Source organism: Sciurus vulgaris, assembly GCF_902686455.1.
Source record: "Sciurus vulgaris genome assembly, chromosome: 4".
NCBI classification, from domain to species: Eukaryota; Metazoa; Chordata; class Mammalia; order Rodentia; family Sciuridae; genus Sciurus; species Sciurus vulgaris.
In genome coordinates, this window is record NC_136464.1 from 1,116,493 (window position 1) to 1,137,060 (window position 20,568).

General features: G+C 56.7%; 1 protein-coding gene across 3 annotated transcripts in view; it reads right to left on the reverse strand.

The window, feature by feature from the left end:
* The window catches only part of INPP5A (inositol polyphosphate-5-phosphatase A), a 171,275-nt gene that overhangs the window by 85,199 nt on the left and 65,508 nt on the right, over nt 1-20,568 (reverse strand). For all 3 annotated transcript variants that reach the window (XM_079138734.1, XM_079138735.1, XM_079138736.1), the window contains exons 3-4: nt 14,253-14,353; nt 11,411-11,498 (exon numbers count right to left, since the gene is read on the reverse strand). In XM_079138734.1, the coding sequence (XP_078994860.1) occupies nt 11,411-11,498; nt 14,253-14,353 (189 nt within the window). The remainder of the gene's footprint in view (nt 1-11,410; nt 11,499-14,252; nt 14,354-20,568) is intronic.

Genomic DNA, 20,568 nt, shown 5'->3' on the forward strand with positions numbered 1-20,568 from the left:
CAGAGAACCTTCTGCTCAGGGTCCCGCGGCCAGGCAACCAGGATCAGCCCCTAAAGCTGAGCCTCACAGCAGCTCCCAGTCTTCCCAGGTCTGGATCCTTCCAAGGACGCCACCCTGGAAACCTCCTTGTCCTCCTTGTGGGACTCCAGTGCCCTCCGTCCAGCCTCAACCAAACCTGAGGACGTAGCTTCCAGGGTGGCACTGCGAGGAGGTACTGCTCAGACCCCACTCCATGCCTGTGCATGCTCATCCCCGTCCATCAGAGCTGCCCGGTGAGGCCTGCAATATGGGCCCCAAGAGCAGGGCTCAAGCATAGCCGTCCGTCTCTGCATCTCTGGGGCTGAACAGACAGGCCGCCACTCCCCTCCACCCCTGGAAGCAGGGTCACCGCTGAGCCGGCTGAGGCTGCGGAGGAGAGAGTCGACAGCTATGCAGCTACCCGAGTCCCTGCTCTGCCTGTGAGGAAGGGGGAACACCCCAAGGCCCTGGGCAGGTCTCAGGGCCAGGAAGGTGTGCATCTCTCTGCAACTCACCATCCCACCCACAGTGCTGCTGGAGGCGGAGAGGCCCCCACAGAGGGCATGGGCACCACTGCCCTGGCACTCAGACGGTTGGGGCTCCTGTTGCCTTCTATCCAAAACCAGGTACAGGGGACAGGCCCACAGGCCAATGCCACACCGGGGGGATGGAGGTCTGCAGGCACGCAGGGGTGCGTGGGGGTGTGGGCGAAGGGAGGCACGCGCCTGCCACGCGGCCAGCTTCGTCACTGCCACTGCCTGCCCCTCAAGGCCTGGCCCCCAGCCCAACCAGAAAAGACAGGCTCCTCCCTGGAGACCTCACAGGCAGCACAGCTGGGCAGTGCCACCACACCCTGTGTGAAGCCTCACCTCTGTCGAGGAGACCCAGCCCCAGACAGGGGCCCTCCTCCAAGCATACCTGCCAGTCTTGCTGCCTGTCCTGCTTCAGTCGGTGGACACCCCAGCCTTTCGAGCCTCACTGCCTTGTATTCAGACGGGAGTGGCCGTGGAGAAGCTCACAGTGCCCCAGGCCTCAGTGCCCAGTATCCAGTGGGGGTGGCCTGGAAGGGCATGGAGCTGGGAGGCCTGAAGGGAGTCTGCCCTGCCGCCACACCTCTTCCCCCACCCCCTGCCACAAAGGGACGGCATGAAGAAACATGGTGGCTCACCAGCAGAGCCACGTGCTGGCCCAGGGCCGAGCTTACCAGATGCCAACAGGTGCACATTTCCATGCCCAGCATCAAAAACACAGCACGGGCCGCACCTGCACAGTGGCTGGTGCTGGGCATTCACAGCCTCCTCCCTCCACAGTCTGCTTCATCCCATGTTCAGCCGAGGATGTGTGTCAGCTGGCCACTTCCCCTTCTGGACGTCAGTGACTAGGAACCCTGACTCTTGGCATTGGCACAAGCCACACTGTCACGTCCCCCGAGGAAACTTTCTACCACTCAAGAAAGACCACGAAGAAGAAGTCAGGCCGCACGCTCTCTCTGCTCTGCTTCTTGAGCAGCCCTGGCTCCTATGCCTGCCTTCTCCCAGCAGGCCACATGGGGCCACGTGCCTGGCCCTCTCCCGGCAAGCCACATAGAGCCACAAGGGGTCACTTGGAGCCACGTGGTCTGCTACGCCTCTCAGCCGCCTCCTAAAAGGAAAACTTCCCAAGAGATGCACTGCTCATTCTGTCCCCATGCTCACAGGAACCAGCACAGCCAGGCCCCAAGGTCTGCGCAGCCAAGGCAGCTGGCAGACACTGGGGACCCCCATAGGCTCCACCCCTCTGAGGGATGCTAGACTCAACTGCCACTGAGCAGATGCCACGGCCCTGGCAAGCTCACTCTAGGGCCCACCTGGGGCCCAAAACACCTCACTCCACCTCCTTGGGACATGCAGAGCCTGCGACAAAATCAATCTCCTGGCGACTGTTTTCCCTGTTTGATTGCCAGTGTCCGCTCGTCTGTTAGAGGGAAATAAAGGAGTCAAGCCTAAATGTATAAAGAATCACGATGGAAGTCCTGAATACAGTGGGGCTGCAGGCGCACTGAGCTGAAAATCAATCCGTCAATGAGGGAGTGGGTCAGGAGTGCCTCGCAAGCCCCAAAGAAATGATCTGCCCAAACACTGGGATCCAACAGTGGGGGACCAAGTTCCAACACTTTTAGGAAGTAAATAATGAAAAATCAATTCAGAGGAAAAACAGATCAAGAACCCTGACTCTGACGTGCCGACACATTTACTGCTGAATACCATTTCTCGGCTGACCGAAAACTTAGGAAGGTGTTTATTTACTTTCAACACCTTCCAGAGATCAATATTTTTAATTTGGATCCGAGTTATTATTTTTCACATCACAGCAGCGGGGAGAGGCGTAAAGTGGCTCATATTTTAGTGCTAAAAAGATCGATACGACAGTTTCACCTTCACTGCAGCCCGGCCGCTGCCCGGCCGCACATCATCGCGTCCCACGGGGCTGCAGGTGCCGAGGCAGGAGAGCAGGTCATCACCCGCCAGCCGCACAGACAGCTGTGATTTAGCTGAGCACCGAGCGCCCAGTGCCCTCGGAAAACCAATCTTGCACCTCTCACTTCATCAGGCCTGTCTCAGGTGAGGCAGCGGCAAGGGGCCTGGGCAGGGAGGGGCCCCTGCCCACAGTAGATCAGGCCCCAGCACAAATACATCTGCCTTTCCTTCCCCATCCTCGGATCAAAGGGTAGCAGCAAACGCATGGATCCCCATGAATTCCCCTCAAGTCTCATGAGGAGAACAGGGGAGGGGCTGTACCGGGGTAGGGAATGGGGTCTCCCAGGCAGGAGCAGCCTTAACTGCTGGCCCCACGCTCAGCACCAGGGTCTCTGCCTGGAGCTGTCAGCCGGGGAAGAGCCTTCTGAGGAGACTCTAGGACCCGGGAGCTGTGAGCCACGAAGTACAGTGGAAAAGGCGCCTCTAGCACCCAATCAACCCATGGGGCTCCACGTCAGGGGAAGGCAGGCCAGAAACCTCCTGGGAAGCCCAGATGGTGCTCACAGCCAGGAGCACCAGTCTTTGGGGCTTGCCTACCCCTCCAGTAGGACCTTCCTCTCATCAGTGCAAGGAGCAACAGAGAAGGAGGGGAAAGGAACCAGCCCGCCTCCTGAGCAGCCAGCCACTCCTGGCAGTCCTGACCACAGGACACAGAGCCACGGGCCTGTCCGTGAGTGAGCAGGAGGCGGGCCCACCGAGAGACCTGCACCTGCAGGGCAGGCATCGGAGCCTCTCCACACGAGGCTCCAGCGCAGGACCTCCACCAAGAAAGCAGGCCTCGTGCCCACCCCACACTGTGCGAGGACCCTGAGCCCCAGCCTCAGGCTGCCCAGCTCCCTGCACAGCCCCACACTGGCTGTGCGACTAGGACTGCTGGGGAGCAAATGGACAAGCACCCAGGCCACAGGGCGGGCTGCTACAGCAAGACTGCACACACGTCCTGCTACCTTCAGCTCTGGCAGGAACAGGGGTCTGCACCATGTTGGGGTAGGAGACCAAGCCACAGCGCTGGGCCCAGCCAAGGACCCCTGCCGTGCCAGGGTTTGGGGCCACCAGGTGAGTGTCCTGACAACCAGCCCTGCATCAGCCTCCCTGTTCTGATTCATCCACAGGAAAAGCTCAGTGCACCAATATCCAGGCATCTGCAGGTTAAAAAGCACATGTACCCACCAGGCTCCCCTCTGAGGCACCACCCTCTCCCTATGCCCAGGGCTGCTGTGGCCATACAGAGGTCCAAACAGGAGCCCAAGCAGGAGGCCAGCACCCTGCACACCTCCTCCTGCCCCAGCTCCAGCAGCAGACAGCTCCTGGATCCTGGTGTCCCAGGCCAGGCCTTCTCAGCCTCTCCACAGCTACCTCAAGTACCTTCCCCAACGTCCCCTAGGTGGGTGAAGACGGCCCACCGAGAGGGGAGTCTCTCGTCCACGCTCTGCGCCACGGTCATCTTCACTCCAGAGACCAGAGCTTTCGGGCAGGTCAGCACCAGCACCCAGGTCCAAGCGGACGTCCTCTTGTCGGGGGCAGAAGGGCAGCACACACCATCTTCCTGCTGCCCGCTCAGGTTTGGCCCTGTAGCCCCAGAAGCCACACACCCTGGCTCAGACCCCACACTCAGATGCCTGCGCCTTGGACACCAAGTCACCAGGGAAAACTCGGAGGCCCTCAAGGCCCTTCCTGTCCAGGCCACGCCTGAACTCTGCCACGGTGGACATGGCAGAAGCCACTCCCTCAGGCTTCCAGGTCAGGGACCATCAGGAAAGCGGTGCCGGCGCCTCACGCAGCAGGGCTTTCCTTCTGCAGCAGGAGGATATGGCGGAGGAAGTGCGTGAAGACAAGTCTGCAGTCCCCATTTGGCCATCCCAAGCTGCAGAACTGAAAGGCATCCCCTCACGTCGGGCCATTGCCGTATGAGCTTGTCAGGCGGTGAGCAACGCGCTTTCTACGCTCCTCCATGTGGCCAGTTAAGTCAGACGCAGGACTCCATGCAGCTGGAGCGCCGGGTCCATAGATGCTGGATGGCCTTGGGAAACTTCGCTCAGAGCCCACGGTGCCCAGGCCTGTAGGGCGGGTGTGCTGGGTCGAGAGTGCTGAACCCAGGAAGGCACGGTGCCGAGGCCGCCCAGGAGCTTCCTCCCAAGTCTGCCTCAATGCATCAGGTGGCGGGTGGCAGGTGTGTCCCCAGGGCAGGGCCTGGAGAAGGCAGCTCAGGGACCAGGTGGCCTGATCTCCCCTCTGGACCAGCCCACACAAGCACAGGGTTCAGGTGTTAGCTTGGACGCCTCCTCTGGGGCCCTCTTCCTTGGGCCAGGCCCATTTCACCAGACAGGGTCAGGAGGCAGCCCCAGGCAAGAGCTCCTGGTCATAAACTGCCCAAAGTCCTCTCTGTGTTGCAGGGCCAGCACCGTTTGAGGAAAATCCAACCTCACCTAGGGTCCCAACTCTGTACCAAAGACTTCTCTTAACTCTTTGCTGAATTGCTGTTCTGGCAAGGAACAGCTTCATGCCACAGGCCAAGCTGGCAAACACGCAGATTGCACGCGTTCTACAGAGTCCATCTCCCAGGTGGACGATTCACACAGGGCTGTTCTCATCCAACACCCATGATGGTTCACTGGACCAAAGGCAGCGATCCCTGCCTTCATGGAGCTGATCTGATAGCAACAAGGAGACAGGTCCTGGGTAAGGAGCACTTGTTGGGAGAAGCACAGCCACACTGGGCAGCAAGGTCCCTCAGGAAGGGGAGAGAGTGGGACAGAACTTCCAGAAGGAAACAACAGCAGAGCCCTCCAGGAAGGGGGAAGGAATGGATGGGCCAGCACAAAGGTCCTGGAGCAGAAGTCATAAGTGTTAGGAGGCAAAGGTGCCAGGAAGTTGGCAGCCACATCCCGGCCCACAGAAGACAGCTCGGCAACAGGCAGCCCCTTCTCTCCTTCGCCTCTGCTTCTATATGCCCACCAGGAGCAGGGCCACCACGAGGCAGCCCTGTGTGGGGAGGTCACTGCAGCTCCTCACCAGATATCCCTGGTCCAAAAGCGCAGGCCTGGCCCCCAGTGGTGCTGGGATAGATGTGGGGAGGCACTGAGCAGGCAACAGCAAACGGCCCTGGGGCAGCGAGGTCCCACAGGGCAGGCTGCCCAGGTGCCAGAGGCTTCTCCCCTTGGGGAGCAGCACCCTCCCTCACACACCTCCTCCCTCTCCCTCCTGCGCTCCGGCTGCAGTGAATGCCCCTGAGCACACAGCCCTGAGCACATGCACTCCCCTCTTCTACAGAGGACCACACCGCTCACCATACGCAGACAGAGCCAGCAGACTCACCAGCATCAACCTGGCAACATCTTGTTTCTTTTGGGTCAATACGAAACCTCAACTGGCTCAGCAGCCGGCACCTGCCTCACACATGTGAGGCCTGGGTTCCACCCTTAGCACCACATAAAAATAAATAAAGGAGCGGTACCGTGTCCATCTACAACTAAAAAAATCTACAACACAAACAAACAACACGGCTGGGACATGAGGCCACTGAAGCTGCCAGGACACCAAGGATGTCCAGCAGGTCTGGACAGCACTGCCAGCTCTCCCTTGGAAAGGGATGCCATGAGACCCAGCCACCACCTGTGACCAGGGGACGCCAGGCTCAGGTCCCTCCTCTGGCAGGGCAGAGCCCCGTTCTCCTCGGGGCCGGGTGCAGGTGGGGAGGACAGTGCTTCCCCTTGGGGTCCAACCTGGTCGCTGTTGGTGTCTGGGGCATCACCCCTCATTCACCACCGCTGCACCCTGGATGGAACTACTTTGCCTGTCTTTCCACCTGCAAATCTCTGGGAGCCCTGTGCTTGGCCCCCTGCAGCCAGACCTAGGAGGCAGCACCCAGTTCACAGCATTAAGCACTGGCAGCGGCCACTCCCGTCTGGGGCCTGGGTCCCCTGCGCTCCACACAGGCACTGCTCCTCCACTCTCCGCCTGTGGGCTGAGGTGCCACACAGACCCACCAGCCCTGGCTGATCCTGCCCCAGCACTGCTCCGCCCTGGGGACCCCGCTGAGCACTTGCATGTGCAGGCTCCAGGGCAGGCGTGGAGCAGCTGCTGCACCCAGGGAGCAGGCTGACGACCAGGAGAACCAGGGCCAGTACCGGGATGGCCCTGCTGGGAGGGAAGGCCAGGGACACTCCCGTTCACAGCACAGGTGCTCCTGCCTCCTGTGCAGCTCTCCTGTGACACCAACGCCCTGGGCCAAGCGATGGAGACACTCCAACACACTCCCAGAACAGGAGGACCTGGCCTCCAGTGCCAAGGCCTGAACACGCCAGACAGGCAGCGCCTCTGAGAAAACAGACTTTGACACCAACTTTCCACAGAAAACACAGGCAGGCAAAGCACTAGCTGGCGACAGAGGCCGGGGAGAGGGACGCCACCAAGGGAGCCCAGAGAGGAAGGTGCGCTTGTCTCTATTCCTCTCTGCAGACCAAAGGAGCCTCCTGCTCACGCCAACGGTCACACACAGAATTCAGTGTCGCCATTTAAGTACACGGGTCCACCTGGCGCCACCTCCTGGCCGTAAAAGTCACTCACAATCCCCTGCCTCTGCCCAAAGCTCCCAGGGTGTCCCCAGCAGAGGAGCAGCAAATGCCCCCTGCTGACTCGCCGAGCCCCACCCACAGGACGACCCCATGTCGGCGTGTGCAGCAGGTGCAGTCCAGTTCGTGAGCTTTCTGGGAACAGGCCACTATTTTCTGATCCCTATTAATGCCCATGACAGCATTTATGTACAAGATAAATTCATTTCAATTTCCTTCTTCAATTAATGGCCTATTATTTGAACCAGACTCAGCTGAAAATACTGCTCTGATACCATCAATCTTATAAAGACTAAATGTCCCTCCGTCTGAAGCCAGAAGGCACCAGGTTGGGTAGGAGGGCTGCCTGGCTGGTTCTGCCCAGGACCCCAAGCGAGTAGGGTGCTCTCTACCAGGACACCTAGAGGCCACTCAAGGTCATGACACTACCCAGGGGGCATGAAGTGGTGGTACACAGGGCCTCAGTCTCAGTAACAGGATAACAGCATCACTGCCTTGGTGCCCACCCACGATGGCAGCAGGCAGCACAGAGCAGCCTGACCACCGCCAAAGCCTTCAGAGGTTGCCCACAGCCACCCACTAAAAACAAAGGCAGCCCCAGGGGACCCTGGCTGCAGGCCAGGAGACAGTATCCCCAGGAGGGACGCCAGGTCATGGGCACCAGTGAGCCAGGCTCAGCGGCAGGTGTACCACACATCACCCCTCCTCCCAAACAGCCCTGGTACTTGCTTCTGTTTCCAAGTCCTTCCCAGCCCTTGCTCTAAATCTTGTACTGAGGATTGAACTCAGGGACACTCAACCACCAAGCCATATCCCCAGCCCGTTTTTGTATTTTATATAGAGAAAGGCTCTCACTGAGTTGTTCAGGGACTAAGTTGCTAAGGCTGTCTTTGTACTCAAGATCCTCCTGCCTCAGCCCCCTAAGCTGCTGGGATTACAGGTGTGCACCACCCTGCCTGGCCTCCCTGGCCTGCTTCTGTAGACAATCAGGAAAATGGCCTTGGGCAGCCAGCTTGTCCAGCTGCCCTCAGCCCAGCCCTGGCTGCTGGCATTTCAGAGACCTTGACTTTGAGAACACGTACTCTGCAGACTGGTGTAGTGCTGTCCCTGGTGGAGAGGTGGCCCTGGAGGTAACTTCTGACCAGGAGTGGCCAGGCTCCTGCCTGGCACTTCCTGTCTGAGCGACGGGGTGGCGCCCCCTCTGCTGGGCACCCAGTTTAACCACTCACATCCACGATGCAGACTGCTCCAGCAACACACATTCTGAAGGCTTTTTAGTTTGTTTTCATCTAACTCAAAGTGTTTTCACTCATTCTCCTTGTCATTTCTCTTGTCATTGAATCATGGGATTCAGCTTGGTTGACTTCTAAATATTTGACAAATTCTCAGAGAGCTTTTCAGTGAACTTCTTGTTCCACCCCTTGTAGTCCAGTAACACAGTCTGCAGAATCCCAGTCTCCCGTAGTGTCCAGGTCTGTTCTACAGCGCAGACTCCAAACACACGCTGGTGGTAAAGGGTCTGTGGCCAGTGCCCAGGCCAGGTAAGACCCTGGAAAGAAGCTGGCCAAGAGCCCTAGAACTCATCCGGGCCTAGAATGACCTCATGGAGGGGCGGGACCAGATCACCCTGACCGCAGGCCACCAGGGACCTGTCCACAAAGGGCCTGAGCCAACCTAGAAGACAGGTAGGCACTGCAGCCCTCAGGGCCTGCAGGGGCTACTGGAACCCCCTTGGCTTCCTGCTGAGAGGCCTCTGGGGACAGTGGACCTCACACTGCCCTTCAGCCCATCACACTGCCTCGTAGTCTCAGGGCCGCGGGTGCTGGACACACGTCCTCCCTATTCTGCCCCTCGGTGTGTGGCATGGCTTTCGGCTGTGGCTGCATACGCTGCACTTGATCTGGAGTGGCCACACCAGCACTGCAGCGCAGGCTGCTGGACAGGGGCCTTTGTCCACCTGCAGGTAAGCTAACAGGGCAGGCATATTCAGATCCCCTGCTGGGCAGGCCTGCTCACTTCGCCAGGTTCTGCTGCTTCCTCGTCTACGAGAGCCAGGAGTCTGGGGCACTTGGGACTGCTCTGAGCTCTGCGCAGAAGACCTCCTGGCCGCCAGGAGGTGGCCCTCTTTGCTCTGGTCATGGTCCTGGTTCCAAAGGCCACTTCCACAGCAGCACAGCCACCCTGCTCTCTCCTGGCTGTGCTGGCAGGGCTTGTCTCTCCTACCCGATTACTAGAAAACACCTGCATCTCTACAGTTAAAGGAGGCTGGGAAGAGCAGAGGGACTTTCCCACAGCAATGCGGGTAGTGGAGTAAGGCCATGGTGCAGGGCGGAAAGGAGAGGCAACCAGAGAGGCCCAAGGGCAAAGTGGCCATGAGGAGCTACCTACAGGACCTGTGTTCAGTGAGTAGACTGCACCATGCCTCCTGGGCTTGCCTTTGCGCTCCCTCTACCTGCAGCTTGTTGCGATACCTGCTTCTGTGATTTTGTTGTGGAAAATCTGGGCTGTTCTTTCTTTAAGCATTTCCTGTCCATCCCCTCTGCACCCTTCAGGGGCCCCAGCCACACACAGGTGAGGCCCAGGACACGCTGGGTCAGCCGTGCTCCCCAGCCACTTCACACCATCTCCAGGAGTGCTCCACTCAGTACCACTGCTCTCTGCAGGTCATCGTCTCGTCTGGTCTGCCACATCCAATCAGTGTGTTTTCATTTTTAAATTCTGTCTTTTCATGTACAGAAGTTCCCCTTGGGAAGACAGGAAGTTGGATCCTGGCAGAGGAAAGCAAAGGGCTGGGGAAGGCCAGTTTCTGTGTGGGGGTGGACGAATCCAGAGCTGGGAGGAAGCAGCCACAGAGAGAAGGCCACTGGGGAGCGTGGAGGCTGTGTCCTGAGCCCGCACGGCCCCAGGTGCTGGTCAGAGTTGGAGAGGCATGGAGAAGGGTCTGCGGGTGCTGCCGGGATCATGGAATCTGCAGGGATCTGCAGCTCTGTGGCTGTCTCCGTGCAGCAGGGCATCACTTACCCGCACCGAATGCCCAAATCCAGAGACAAGACCTGGACAGACAACTCCCTCACCAGGACAACCCCCACGCCACACCCCCAGGGCAGGTGGCTTCATCTCTGCCCTGCCCACACCAGGTTCTGGGGCAGGGAAGGCTGAAGGACAAGGACCACAGCTGCCTGCAGGACTCTACCTTATGGAAGAGCTATAAACGTGACGGTGTGACAGAGGGTGCTGTGAAGGACAGGGACAGACCCAACCCAACCCCAGGAGTCTGGAGCTTCTGAGAAAGGGCCTGAAAGGCTGCTGGGGTACAGATGAGGTGTCCCCAAGCTCGTCTGTGAGACAGGGCAGGACGTTCAGAGCTGAAGTGGCCGGGCCACGGGGCCTGAACCTGACCAGTGCATTGACCCGCTGACAGGGATCCATGGGGTAGGGACCACAAGCCGGAGGTGTGGAGGAGGAGGTGGGCCACAGGCGCTCCTCTGGGTGTGCATCTGGGGAGCTGCGCTCAGCCGCCCTGCTTCCGGGTGCCCGGCTCCCAGCTGCTTCCCTCCGCCGTGATGTTCTGTCTCATTCCAGGTCCTAAGGAATGGACCTCTGAAACAGAGCCCCAAAATAAACTTTTCCTCCTTTAAAATCGTTCTTGTCAGGTGTTTTGGTCATGGCAGTGAAAATGCAGAATAAAACAGACTTCATCTCTGAAGCGACACCCGGTTACTCAAAACCTTGCAAACATCTCCTGAGAGGCGCTCCCAGGCCCCTCCTACCTCCCAAGCCTGCTGGACCTCACCGGGGCCACTGTCCCACAGAAGCCAGGACATCGCAGAGGAGGGACAGGCCCTTCCCAGATCTGCAGAGGTCCCATCCCACCCCTCATGGTACCCTGGGGCAAACCTGGCTCCTCGGGGCCTCCTAGGGGCTCACGAAGGGACACGGCACACGGGAGCGGGGCCGGAGGCACCAAGAGCTCCGCAGAGCCCACTCGTCTCCATGGACCAGAACGGCAGAGGCCTTCTGACTCCCATGCCGAGGCTGAGGGCCTCCCTTTGTTGGCAGCTGAATCTCAGTCCCCACCAGGCTCCACATACGCCAGCGGAAGGAGGCGGCCCTGAAGCAGCTGTGTGCCACGCTCAGCATCCCCTCCCGGTCGCAGAGGTGTCGGATCACCCACCAGCCTGCAGTTGGTGCAGCAGCTGGATTCAGGCTGAGCGGAGTGCGAAACAACTTCGTGCTTAGAAGGACCAGCCTCAAGGGAGGCTCGCCCTGCCTGCAGTTTCCACCATGGCCTGGAAGGGGACTCACCGTGAAATGCTCCTGTGACTTGTAGTTTTCGTCCAGGTAGACTCGAGCCCTGTTGTATTCTTTCATTGCATCGCTTGAGAGTAGTTCCCTGGAAGGAAAAAAGCGAGGTCATTAAGGAACAGCAACAGAGGCCACATCATTCTGCAAGACACCCTCGAGGGGAAAGGATGTATTCAGACAGCATCTCACGTCACCCTGAAGCCAGCACCAGCCAACAGTGGGAGAGAGGGGGAGGGGGAGAAGGGGAGATGGGGGCAGGGGAGAGGAGGGGGAGGGGGAGCCTCAGTGATTCAGCTGCTGGTGCCCTTCGTGCAGTCTGAGGGAGGACATGAGGCTCCAACACTGAACATCGTGCCTCACGCCTCATCTGGCATCATACCAAAATTACCTGATATCCAAAAAGAAGCCCAATAGCCACCAGTGGAATCAAACACAGAAAGGACAAAAGTGGCGGGATTCACTAAAAGAACCTTAAAACAGCAACTACGAACATGATGAAGCCGAACAACATGAAGGTAATGAAGAGAGACACAAGACCCAAAATCACAAAAAACAAAAAACTGATAGAGCTAAAAAATATGATATCAGAAATAAAACAAGTTCACGGGACTGACTTTAGGTCAATCCTACAGTCCTGCACAGGAACAGACCAGTGGCTCTCACACACACACGGAGGCCAGCAGGGGAAGAAGACCTTTGGGACGAGGGCAACATCAGCACCCTGGAGCCGAGGACTAGAGAGAAGGAGGGAAGAAGAACAGTGTCTAGAGAAATAATGAACAAATGACTTCCAAATCTGATTAAAACTATAAATCTACTGGTTGAAAATAAAATCAAACCAAAGAGTAACATAATCAAGTCACTGCAAAACGGCTGTAAAGACAGAATCTGGCAGTTGGGGGATACTGAGGTGAGAGCACCAGCCACGTCCTCAAGGGCAGCAGGGCCACAGAGGCCACTTGAGACCTTGAAGTGGCAAGCAAAAGGACAGGCTTATACTCCAGTGCCACCAACATGGCTCTCCAAGACGACAGACATTCCTCATTCAGAGGAGGGCCAAGGACGCAGCAGCCAGCTGAGCAAAGGCCTCAGCTAGATAAAAACTAGATACACCAGAGCGAGCACTAAAAGCATAAGTGAACCACTAATCATAAGTGGCAGTGACTCCCACTCCTTAATCCTAAGAGAAAACTGGCTATTCAAAGGAAAAGCAACAAGGCAGGAGGCTGCCAGGGAGGGAGGACCCCAGGTGCGGTGGGTCCACTCTCCTGCAGGTGCCAGAGCCTCTATCACCTCTTCCCCACTGTGAGAAATGCCTGCTCTTCCATCAACCTGCCTTTCTTCTTTTTAGCAACCTGCAGGAATTCTTAATATATTTAAACACTAATTTTATCTGTGGAACGTTCTGCAGATCTTTTTCCCAGTGTGGCTTAACTCCTTTTATTTGGAGTGCCTCTCTATAAGCAAGGTGGTTAATTTTAACATGATGAAATTTATCAGTCTTAACCTTTCATAAGCTATACTTTTTGGACCTTTGTAAGGAAATCTCTGCCTGTCTCAAACCTTTGAAGAAGATATTCTGCTATAACTTAGTCTCAAATTTTAACCTTTCTACAACTGCAATTGCTGATGCAGGCCGTGGTGGGACCCAATCATAGGAAGCCCATGTTCCACAGGCCATGCATAAGAGAGAGCGGCCTGGCCGCATCTGCTCTGGCTGCCCTGCTTCTCTGCCAGCCCACACCACTGTCCCCATTGCTGCACAGAGATTGGGTCTGACTGGCAGAAGTCCTACCTCATTCCCCTTCTAGACTGTTCTGGCTGTTCTTCACTCTGCTCCAGAGCCATTTTGTATCAGTTTGGTGAATGTCAGGAAAAAAAAGTCTGTAACACTTGCATTAAAATTGCCCAAATTACAAGTTATCTGGGGAAAATGTGCAGGTTTTTATCCTGAAAGTCACCGTGTCACATCTGAGAACCTTGAGTGGTGGGAACTCAGCGTGGGCAGCAATGTCACTCCAACACCCAGCCCGGGGCAGCAGACACTGCCAAGTCCCCAGCCTTCTCATCCTCCCACAGACCCAGGGCTGAGGGCTCGAAGCCCCTCTGTGGATCCCGGTGCCCCAGGTGGCCCTGCACAGAGCTTGCCTCCCTCATAGCATGGAGGCCTTCCATGGCCAACTCTGAAGTCACAAGGCACTACTCCCCTGCTCTGTAGGCCAGAGTCCAGATCCCTTTCCCCAGTAGGTTCAAGACCACACTGTCAGGGACAGAAAGGATGGACTCTACTGTCACGGCCCCCTTTGGCAAACACCACCCATAATGATAGCTTTCAACATTTTCCAAAACAGGATTATTCAGACTTCGCTTTTTATCTGCATTGTATTTTACAGAATGTTAATGAGGTACCATTTACTACACTTACTCTCAAGGCTGGGATTTCTGCAGACCTCAGGACGATTTTCCAGCAGAAGCACCCTGTACAAGAACTCCCTCTTGAGGACATGGAGAAAAGGAACATTTTTACACTGTGGTGGCACTGTAAATTAGTACCACTGCTATGCAACTCCTAGAAGGCTAGGAACAGAACTAATAACCATCACTCCTGGGTATCTATCCTAAAGAGTCAAAGTCACCGTGCTACAGTGAGACACATGCACTCGTGCTTACAGCAGCACAATTCACAACAGCCAACTACAGAACCAGCCCCAGGTCACCAAAGGAAGAAAGGACAAAGAAAATGTGTATATATATACACAACGGATGTCTCGGTCCAGAATAGCAAAGGTGGGGACAACCCCCAGCCCACCCGCAGCCCACAGGAACCCATCCCGAGACTTACTTGACGAACTTGTCCACGTGGGACATGGAGGCCTCGTAGTTCTTCCCTCCGAACTCCTGGCAGTGCAAGGCCATGAAATGGGGCTTGTGCGTGTGCACAACCTGAGGAGGAAGACACACGGTCAGGGCACAAACCACCCACAAGCTGGAAGGCCACACAGTCCCCCACAGCCCCAGGTGGGGCGAAGGCCACACATCTGCACCAGGGGTGGGTCTTCCCAGTCTGAAGCAGCCCCTATGTTCCCAGGCACCTTCATCCCCGTGTCTTCCTCTTTCCATCACCATGAATCCCTTAGAAAAGATTCAGAGTTTCCTAGGACCTTCTTCCACAATCTAGAGGCATATTTCTCCAATTAGAAAAAGAAACAGTTTCTGCTGCAGGGAGTCTGGAGAGCTCCCAAAAACCAAACAAGCAGGTCATCGTCTCTAAGACACTACCTTGGGGCCACCACCAAATGAGAGTGCCACCCAGGCACACACGTGTGTGAGCACCTGTGACGAGCGTGTGCCTGTGCAGATGTGCATCGGCTGTCTAAGGGAATACACGAGCAAGGGTAAGCATGTGTGTGGTCATGTGCAGCTCTACACATGTGCACAGTGTGCCCATGGATATGTGTGTACACTGTGCATGCAAGTGCTCATGTGTAAGCACATGTGTGAGTGCTATACATGAGCATCACAGGCACGTGTATGAATAATTTGCAAGAACATGTGTGTATGACATAATGTGAGCATGTGAGTGTGCTTAGGGTGTGTAAGCACATGCGCACAAAGTATGATTGTGAGAATGTACATGTGTGCATGAGCAAGTGTCAACACAACCTAGCACGTGTAAGCATACACGCCTGTGCTAGCATGTGTGTGGCTGTGTGTAAGCATGTGCACGCTTGCACATGGTCACTTCTGGCCCATCCGGGAATCACTGAAGCTGACTGCTGAGCGTGCACCAAGTCCTCAGGTGGTCTTGTATCCTTGGGTAACTCTACATGGTGGAGCAGGGGAGGACTGCTACACAACATAACTTGCCCAAGGTCACGCAGCCCAAATGGCAGAGTCTGGGCTCAGAACTGAGCCTCAACTGGTCTACCTACCTGCAGATCCACCCCTGCCCACACACTGTACTGTCTCAGAGGTCCCAAGGTCCCTGACAGTTGACAATTCATTCTTTTAGAAATCACCAGCAAGGATTTCATCCCTCTGTAGTGCATTCAATCGGCCCTAAACCTTGCATTTCAGAGCGGCACAGTGAACATCCTTGACAACAGGCTTCCTGCATCCTGACAGCCACACAGCCATGCAGACCTGCATTCCCAAGGGTCAAAGTTTGAGCAGACACATGGGAGGCAACACAGGAGCCCAGACATCACCTAAGCAGAGGGAGGTGTGGCCTTGCTGCTCTGCTTTCTGGAGCACAGGGTGGGCAGTGCCTTGCAGGGAAGTCCACTGACAGGTGCCCATGCCTGACAGTCACTGGGAGTCCTGGCAGGGTAAAAAGGGCCTTTGGGGGGTGGGAGGAGGCAGGAGCAGAGGAGTCACAAGTCAGAGTCACTGCCACCACAAGGCCGAGGGTAGTGGCAGTAGCTGGACTCACAGAGGGCGAGGGGCCTCAGGGTATGTGGCACTAGAGGTTGAGAAAACACTCGGATGCAGCAAGTGCCCACCTGTGGCCCTGGGGCCTGCATTCTTCCTTCGACTCTAGGTGGAGTTCAGCGTGGCCTCCACACAGCTCTGCCGTGTGGCAAGACAACTGAGGTAACGGTCCTGCCCAGGAGCAGGTCCAGCACCATGTGGGCCCAGTCCAGGCAGAACTAACCAGATTTCAGGTTGTGACATAAAAATACAGGCCATACTTATTAAAATGGGAAAATTCTAATAAGAAGGACATGGAACACACGTGGACACTTCTGAAAACAGCTCCGCCGTGGGATGGGACAGTGCTCTCGCAAGGTCACAGGGCCACCGCTGCAGCAGCGTGTTTACCAGAACACGATATATTCCCTTGCTGGTGGCATGTACTCTGGGCATCACTCCAGGGGCTTCCTCCAGGGTCCTCGGACAGAGAGCATGCACACCAGCAGTGCTGGCCACAACCCAGGGCAGAGCTCAGGGAACTCAGTGCCACCGAGTGGCTGGCTGTGCCAGCAACCAAAGACTCTCATCTCAGAACAAATCGCCAGTAGCTCTGCCACACAACCTTCCTTCATCCCTTCACTGCTTCTTGAAGCAACATGCCCACACCACAGCCCACTCAGAACTTCACCCTTCACACAGCAAATAAGAGGACCCCTGTGGGGTGTGGGTTTCCTCAGGGAGCGCTGCCCTGCCTGGAACTCTTCCCCACCACAAGGGTCTTCCATTGCATTTCTAGTGGTGCATGGGGCACAGGAAGCTGCTAACGAGGAGTACACGTGATTCCTTGCATATGCAGGTAACTATGAGGATTTCCACATATTTCGTGTCTTCAGCAAGCAGAGTCCTTCAGCTTCCTAGAACTCTGCAGAATGTTCTTACCCAGCTGCTGAGGTGGAGCGGGTAGAGGGAAAGGAGGCAGAGAAGTACTAGGGAACCCAGACCACGTACACATCCCCGCACATGTCCCTGGTGCACTGCAGCCAGCACCTTTTCCACTGGAAAGGGAGGAGTGGGGTGATGAGGCCCACGGTCTTCACACCAGACCACCAGGAAAAGCAGCTTCCTGTTTGAGGAAGACTTGGTGCCCCTCATCTGTATAGGGGCACAGGCACCTGAAGGCCATGCTCCCTCCCAGGCTGCCCAGCCCACCTGGAAGCAGAAGTCAAACCCTCACTCCATGCACAGAAAGGCACAACGGCTCTTTCAGATCTTCAGATCTACTGGCTCTCACCTAAATTCCAAGGAACACTTTCCTCCTCAAAATCACTTGTTTAAACACAAGGAGCCTTCTGAGGCACAAAAGTCGACATTTAAATGACACTGAACTCTCAAGGTCAACTCTGGTCCTTTGTACCTCCAGAACAATGCAGGGATCTGAACTCAGCAGTCAGACACAGCTGCAGGAGCCACAGGGACCAAGGAAGCAGCCAGCTTCCTGGCAGACGGACACTTGGTGGCTGCACAGAACCCTGCCCAGGCAACAGCGCAGCACTGCTCATAGAGAGCCCATCTCTGCTGGGAGCCCTGGCAGACAGAACGACCCCAGCTCAGGGTGGCATGCAGAAGACAATTCAGCCAGCAGGTCAGCAGCATGGAAGTCACAAGACAATCCGCATGCAAGAAACATCCAGGGACCGCACAGTATGCGCTGCTCCCTGCTGTTTCCAGTCTGGATGTGAGCACGAAGGGAAGACACTGACAAGCCCAGGAGAACCAAGGTCGTGAAAGGGGTCACAGGGCACATGAAGAAGTTGGTGAATTTTTAGGAGAAAAAGCCCAGACAAGTGGCACTAACCCAGTCCAACTGAGCAGAAAGGCCTCTAGGGAGCCTGGGCGGAAAGGAGCAGGAGTTGTGTACTTGGAGAGACACCAGGGCAGGTGGCGCACCCTGGTAATGCTCTTCTTCCGCCTGGTGGGAGAGCAGGAAACTGACAGGGCCCAGGCTCAGGGGCAGTGGAGAAAGCAGCCTTCTGAAGCACCTGAAGGGGGCAGACATCGTGAGGGGCAGCACGCACCACACCCGGCAGGCAGGCCGGTCGCACTTAGCTGCAGGGCCCCTTTGAGAAGGCCAACCACTAGGCAATAGCAGCCAGCTGCAACCAGAGAAAGCAGAAGGCGGAAACAGTCCCCAGCAGGTGCCCAGCAAGGCCAGGATGAGTGAGACCAGGTAGCCGGATGCAGAAGGGCAAAGCCATGGCCACTGGAGACACAGCCTAGCACTTCCCCATCTCTGTGCACTATGCCTGGGGGTGCCCCAGCTGGTGGTCTTCAGAAGGCTGCCAGAGGGTGGCCCAGGCTGCAGACCCTAGTTTGGAGTCTGCATAGCAGAGTGAGTCAAGGAGTGGATGAAGCCCAGCCCACGTCCACCCATGGAACATGCAGGGCTAGCTCTCCTGGCCAGGCAGTTGGGCCATCTACTCCTGCAACCCACAGGACTCATCCCTGCCTGCAGGCGAGGCTCCCTGTTTTCTTGTCACGACCGGCTGTGCTGATGCAGCTCTGCAGGGCCTCAGCCTCCCCTGTGAAACAGGGAAAGCCACAGTAGGAGGCCAGCAGCCCTGGCAGGAGCGGGAGACAGGCCTGCAAAGCCCCAGCACCGCCCGAAGTGACAAGGTCTGGCACTCCTGGCTGGCATCTCAGTAGCAGTTGGCGGTTAACACGCCACTTGCTCTGACCCGCAGTTCTTCTGCCACTTTTGATAACACTAAGTGGAATTACATCCTCCATTTCCTCCCCCAAGCCTGTCAACCTACACTGACCTCCACTGAAGCCACTCTTCTCCCACGCCTCAGGGATGGGGCCCACTCCCAGGGAGCCAACTCTCCAGCACCCGCATATCCGGCTCACAGAGCAGGACCTGTGGACCCATCTTCATGGGAGCCCCCAGTTCAGGACGGCCCTGGAGCACTTGCTCTTGTGTGACGCGCAAGGAAGCAACAGTGTGGGCAAGCGCTCCCAGGACCAGAGATTGAATAAAACCCTGACTTCTATGCAAGATTCTCATACATGCCACAGGAGTCCTGCATCCTGCACCAAGTGACCCCGCTGCAGTTCCCACATCTAAATCAAACACGACGAAGCAGTCTCACGGAACAGTCTTTGGTACAACAGTCTCTGAAGACCACAGTAACATGCTGGGCACAAGCCACAGACTCTCCCAGAGGACGGGAGCCACCTCATTGAGTGCTCAGCATGCAAGCCTCCTCCCAAGTGCCAGCCTGCTCACTAGGCTCGCCCACCTCTTGTCAGCTCCTGTCACTCTCATCCGAAAGGCCAGTCCCCTCCCAGGTGTGAGCTGGACCAGAGACCAAGAGCATACAGGGATGTGAGGGGTACAGCTACTGTGGCCAGCACTGCAGCCCCTCCCTTGGCTCCCCTAAGCCCATGTGACTTTGCCAGGCAGGTGAGCAAGCTGCCAGGAGAGAGGATCCTCCATCTCCAAGCAAATGCAGAACCTTAGAGGACAAAGTCTGGCCAACAAGCTGACCTCAGTGTCCTGAGAGGCCTGGCGCTGGAGCCACCCAGCGAGTTCCAAAGTCCTGGCCCCCAGGAGTGAGCAACAAGTGGTTATTGTCCAAAGCCACCATTCATGGGCCACCTGGCATTCCCACAGCAGCAGCATCTCCGGCCACCCTCTGCCCACACCCACCATCTCCACCTGAAGAGTCCACCCCGTGGCCAGGTGCAGCTCTGCTTTTGTTGCACACCTGCCCTGGTTCTCAGCAGAGCTCAGTCATCTGGCTTCCTTCCAACCACACTCCTCTCTGCAGGACCTTCTGACCAGGTTGCTCTTACAGTCCCTGGCTGGCATGCAGCCTTTCTTCTGAGAATCCACCCCTCTCTGCAGGACCTTCTGACCAGGATGCTCTTGCAGTCCCTGGCTGGCATGCAGCCTTTCTTCTGAGAACCATGTCCCTCAGCCCACAGACCCTCAGTATTCTGGAGGCAGGGAGGTTCGAACCCTGTTTTTCAGTTACCTTTCTCTCAGGAACTTTATAATTCCTTGAAAACAGGGACTCTGGCAAATGGCACAGCCTGTAGGCATGACTAGCCCAGGACTGACAGCTCCAGAACCTGCCACCTGCCCCTGAGCACAGGTGTGTCAGCACCAACCTCACCAGGCGCTGGGGCAGGAGCAGTGTACACGCGAAGCATGGAGTACAGGTCTGGATGTCACACACCAGGCTCCCCAGAAAACCAAAGGCACCGTGGGAAACGGCCCAATAGCAACAGGCTGGGAGGAGCCCAAGAGCACCAGAGCTGGTGGAGTCAGCACAGGCCCTAAGCTGACACAACAGCCCACACACCTGCCCACTCCATGTGCAGCTCTGCTTCCTCCACAGGCCCAACCTCGCCAGCTCCAGGTCTCCCCATCACTGCTCTTACAGTTGGGCTCCATGTGCCTCTGGGATAGTCACTATCACCCCTGGGGTTCAGGACAGTCTTGGTGACCTTGCTTCCTCTGTAGTCAATGACAGGTCTCCACCTCCCCCTCCTGCCAGACTGTGAGCCCTGAAGCCTGCACACTGGCATGTGGCCATACTGGGGAATCCTGCCAACATCCACCCAGCCCTGGATGCACCCAGGATGCATGCATAGGCGATGATGATGTTCTTAGGCACCACCTCAACCCATGCCCTCCGAGAGGTTTCAAAAGCACAAAACAATGCACAGGAAAAGCATCA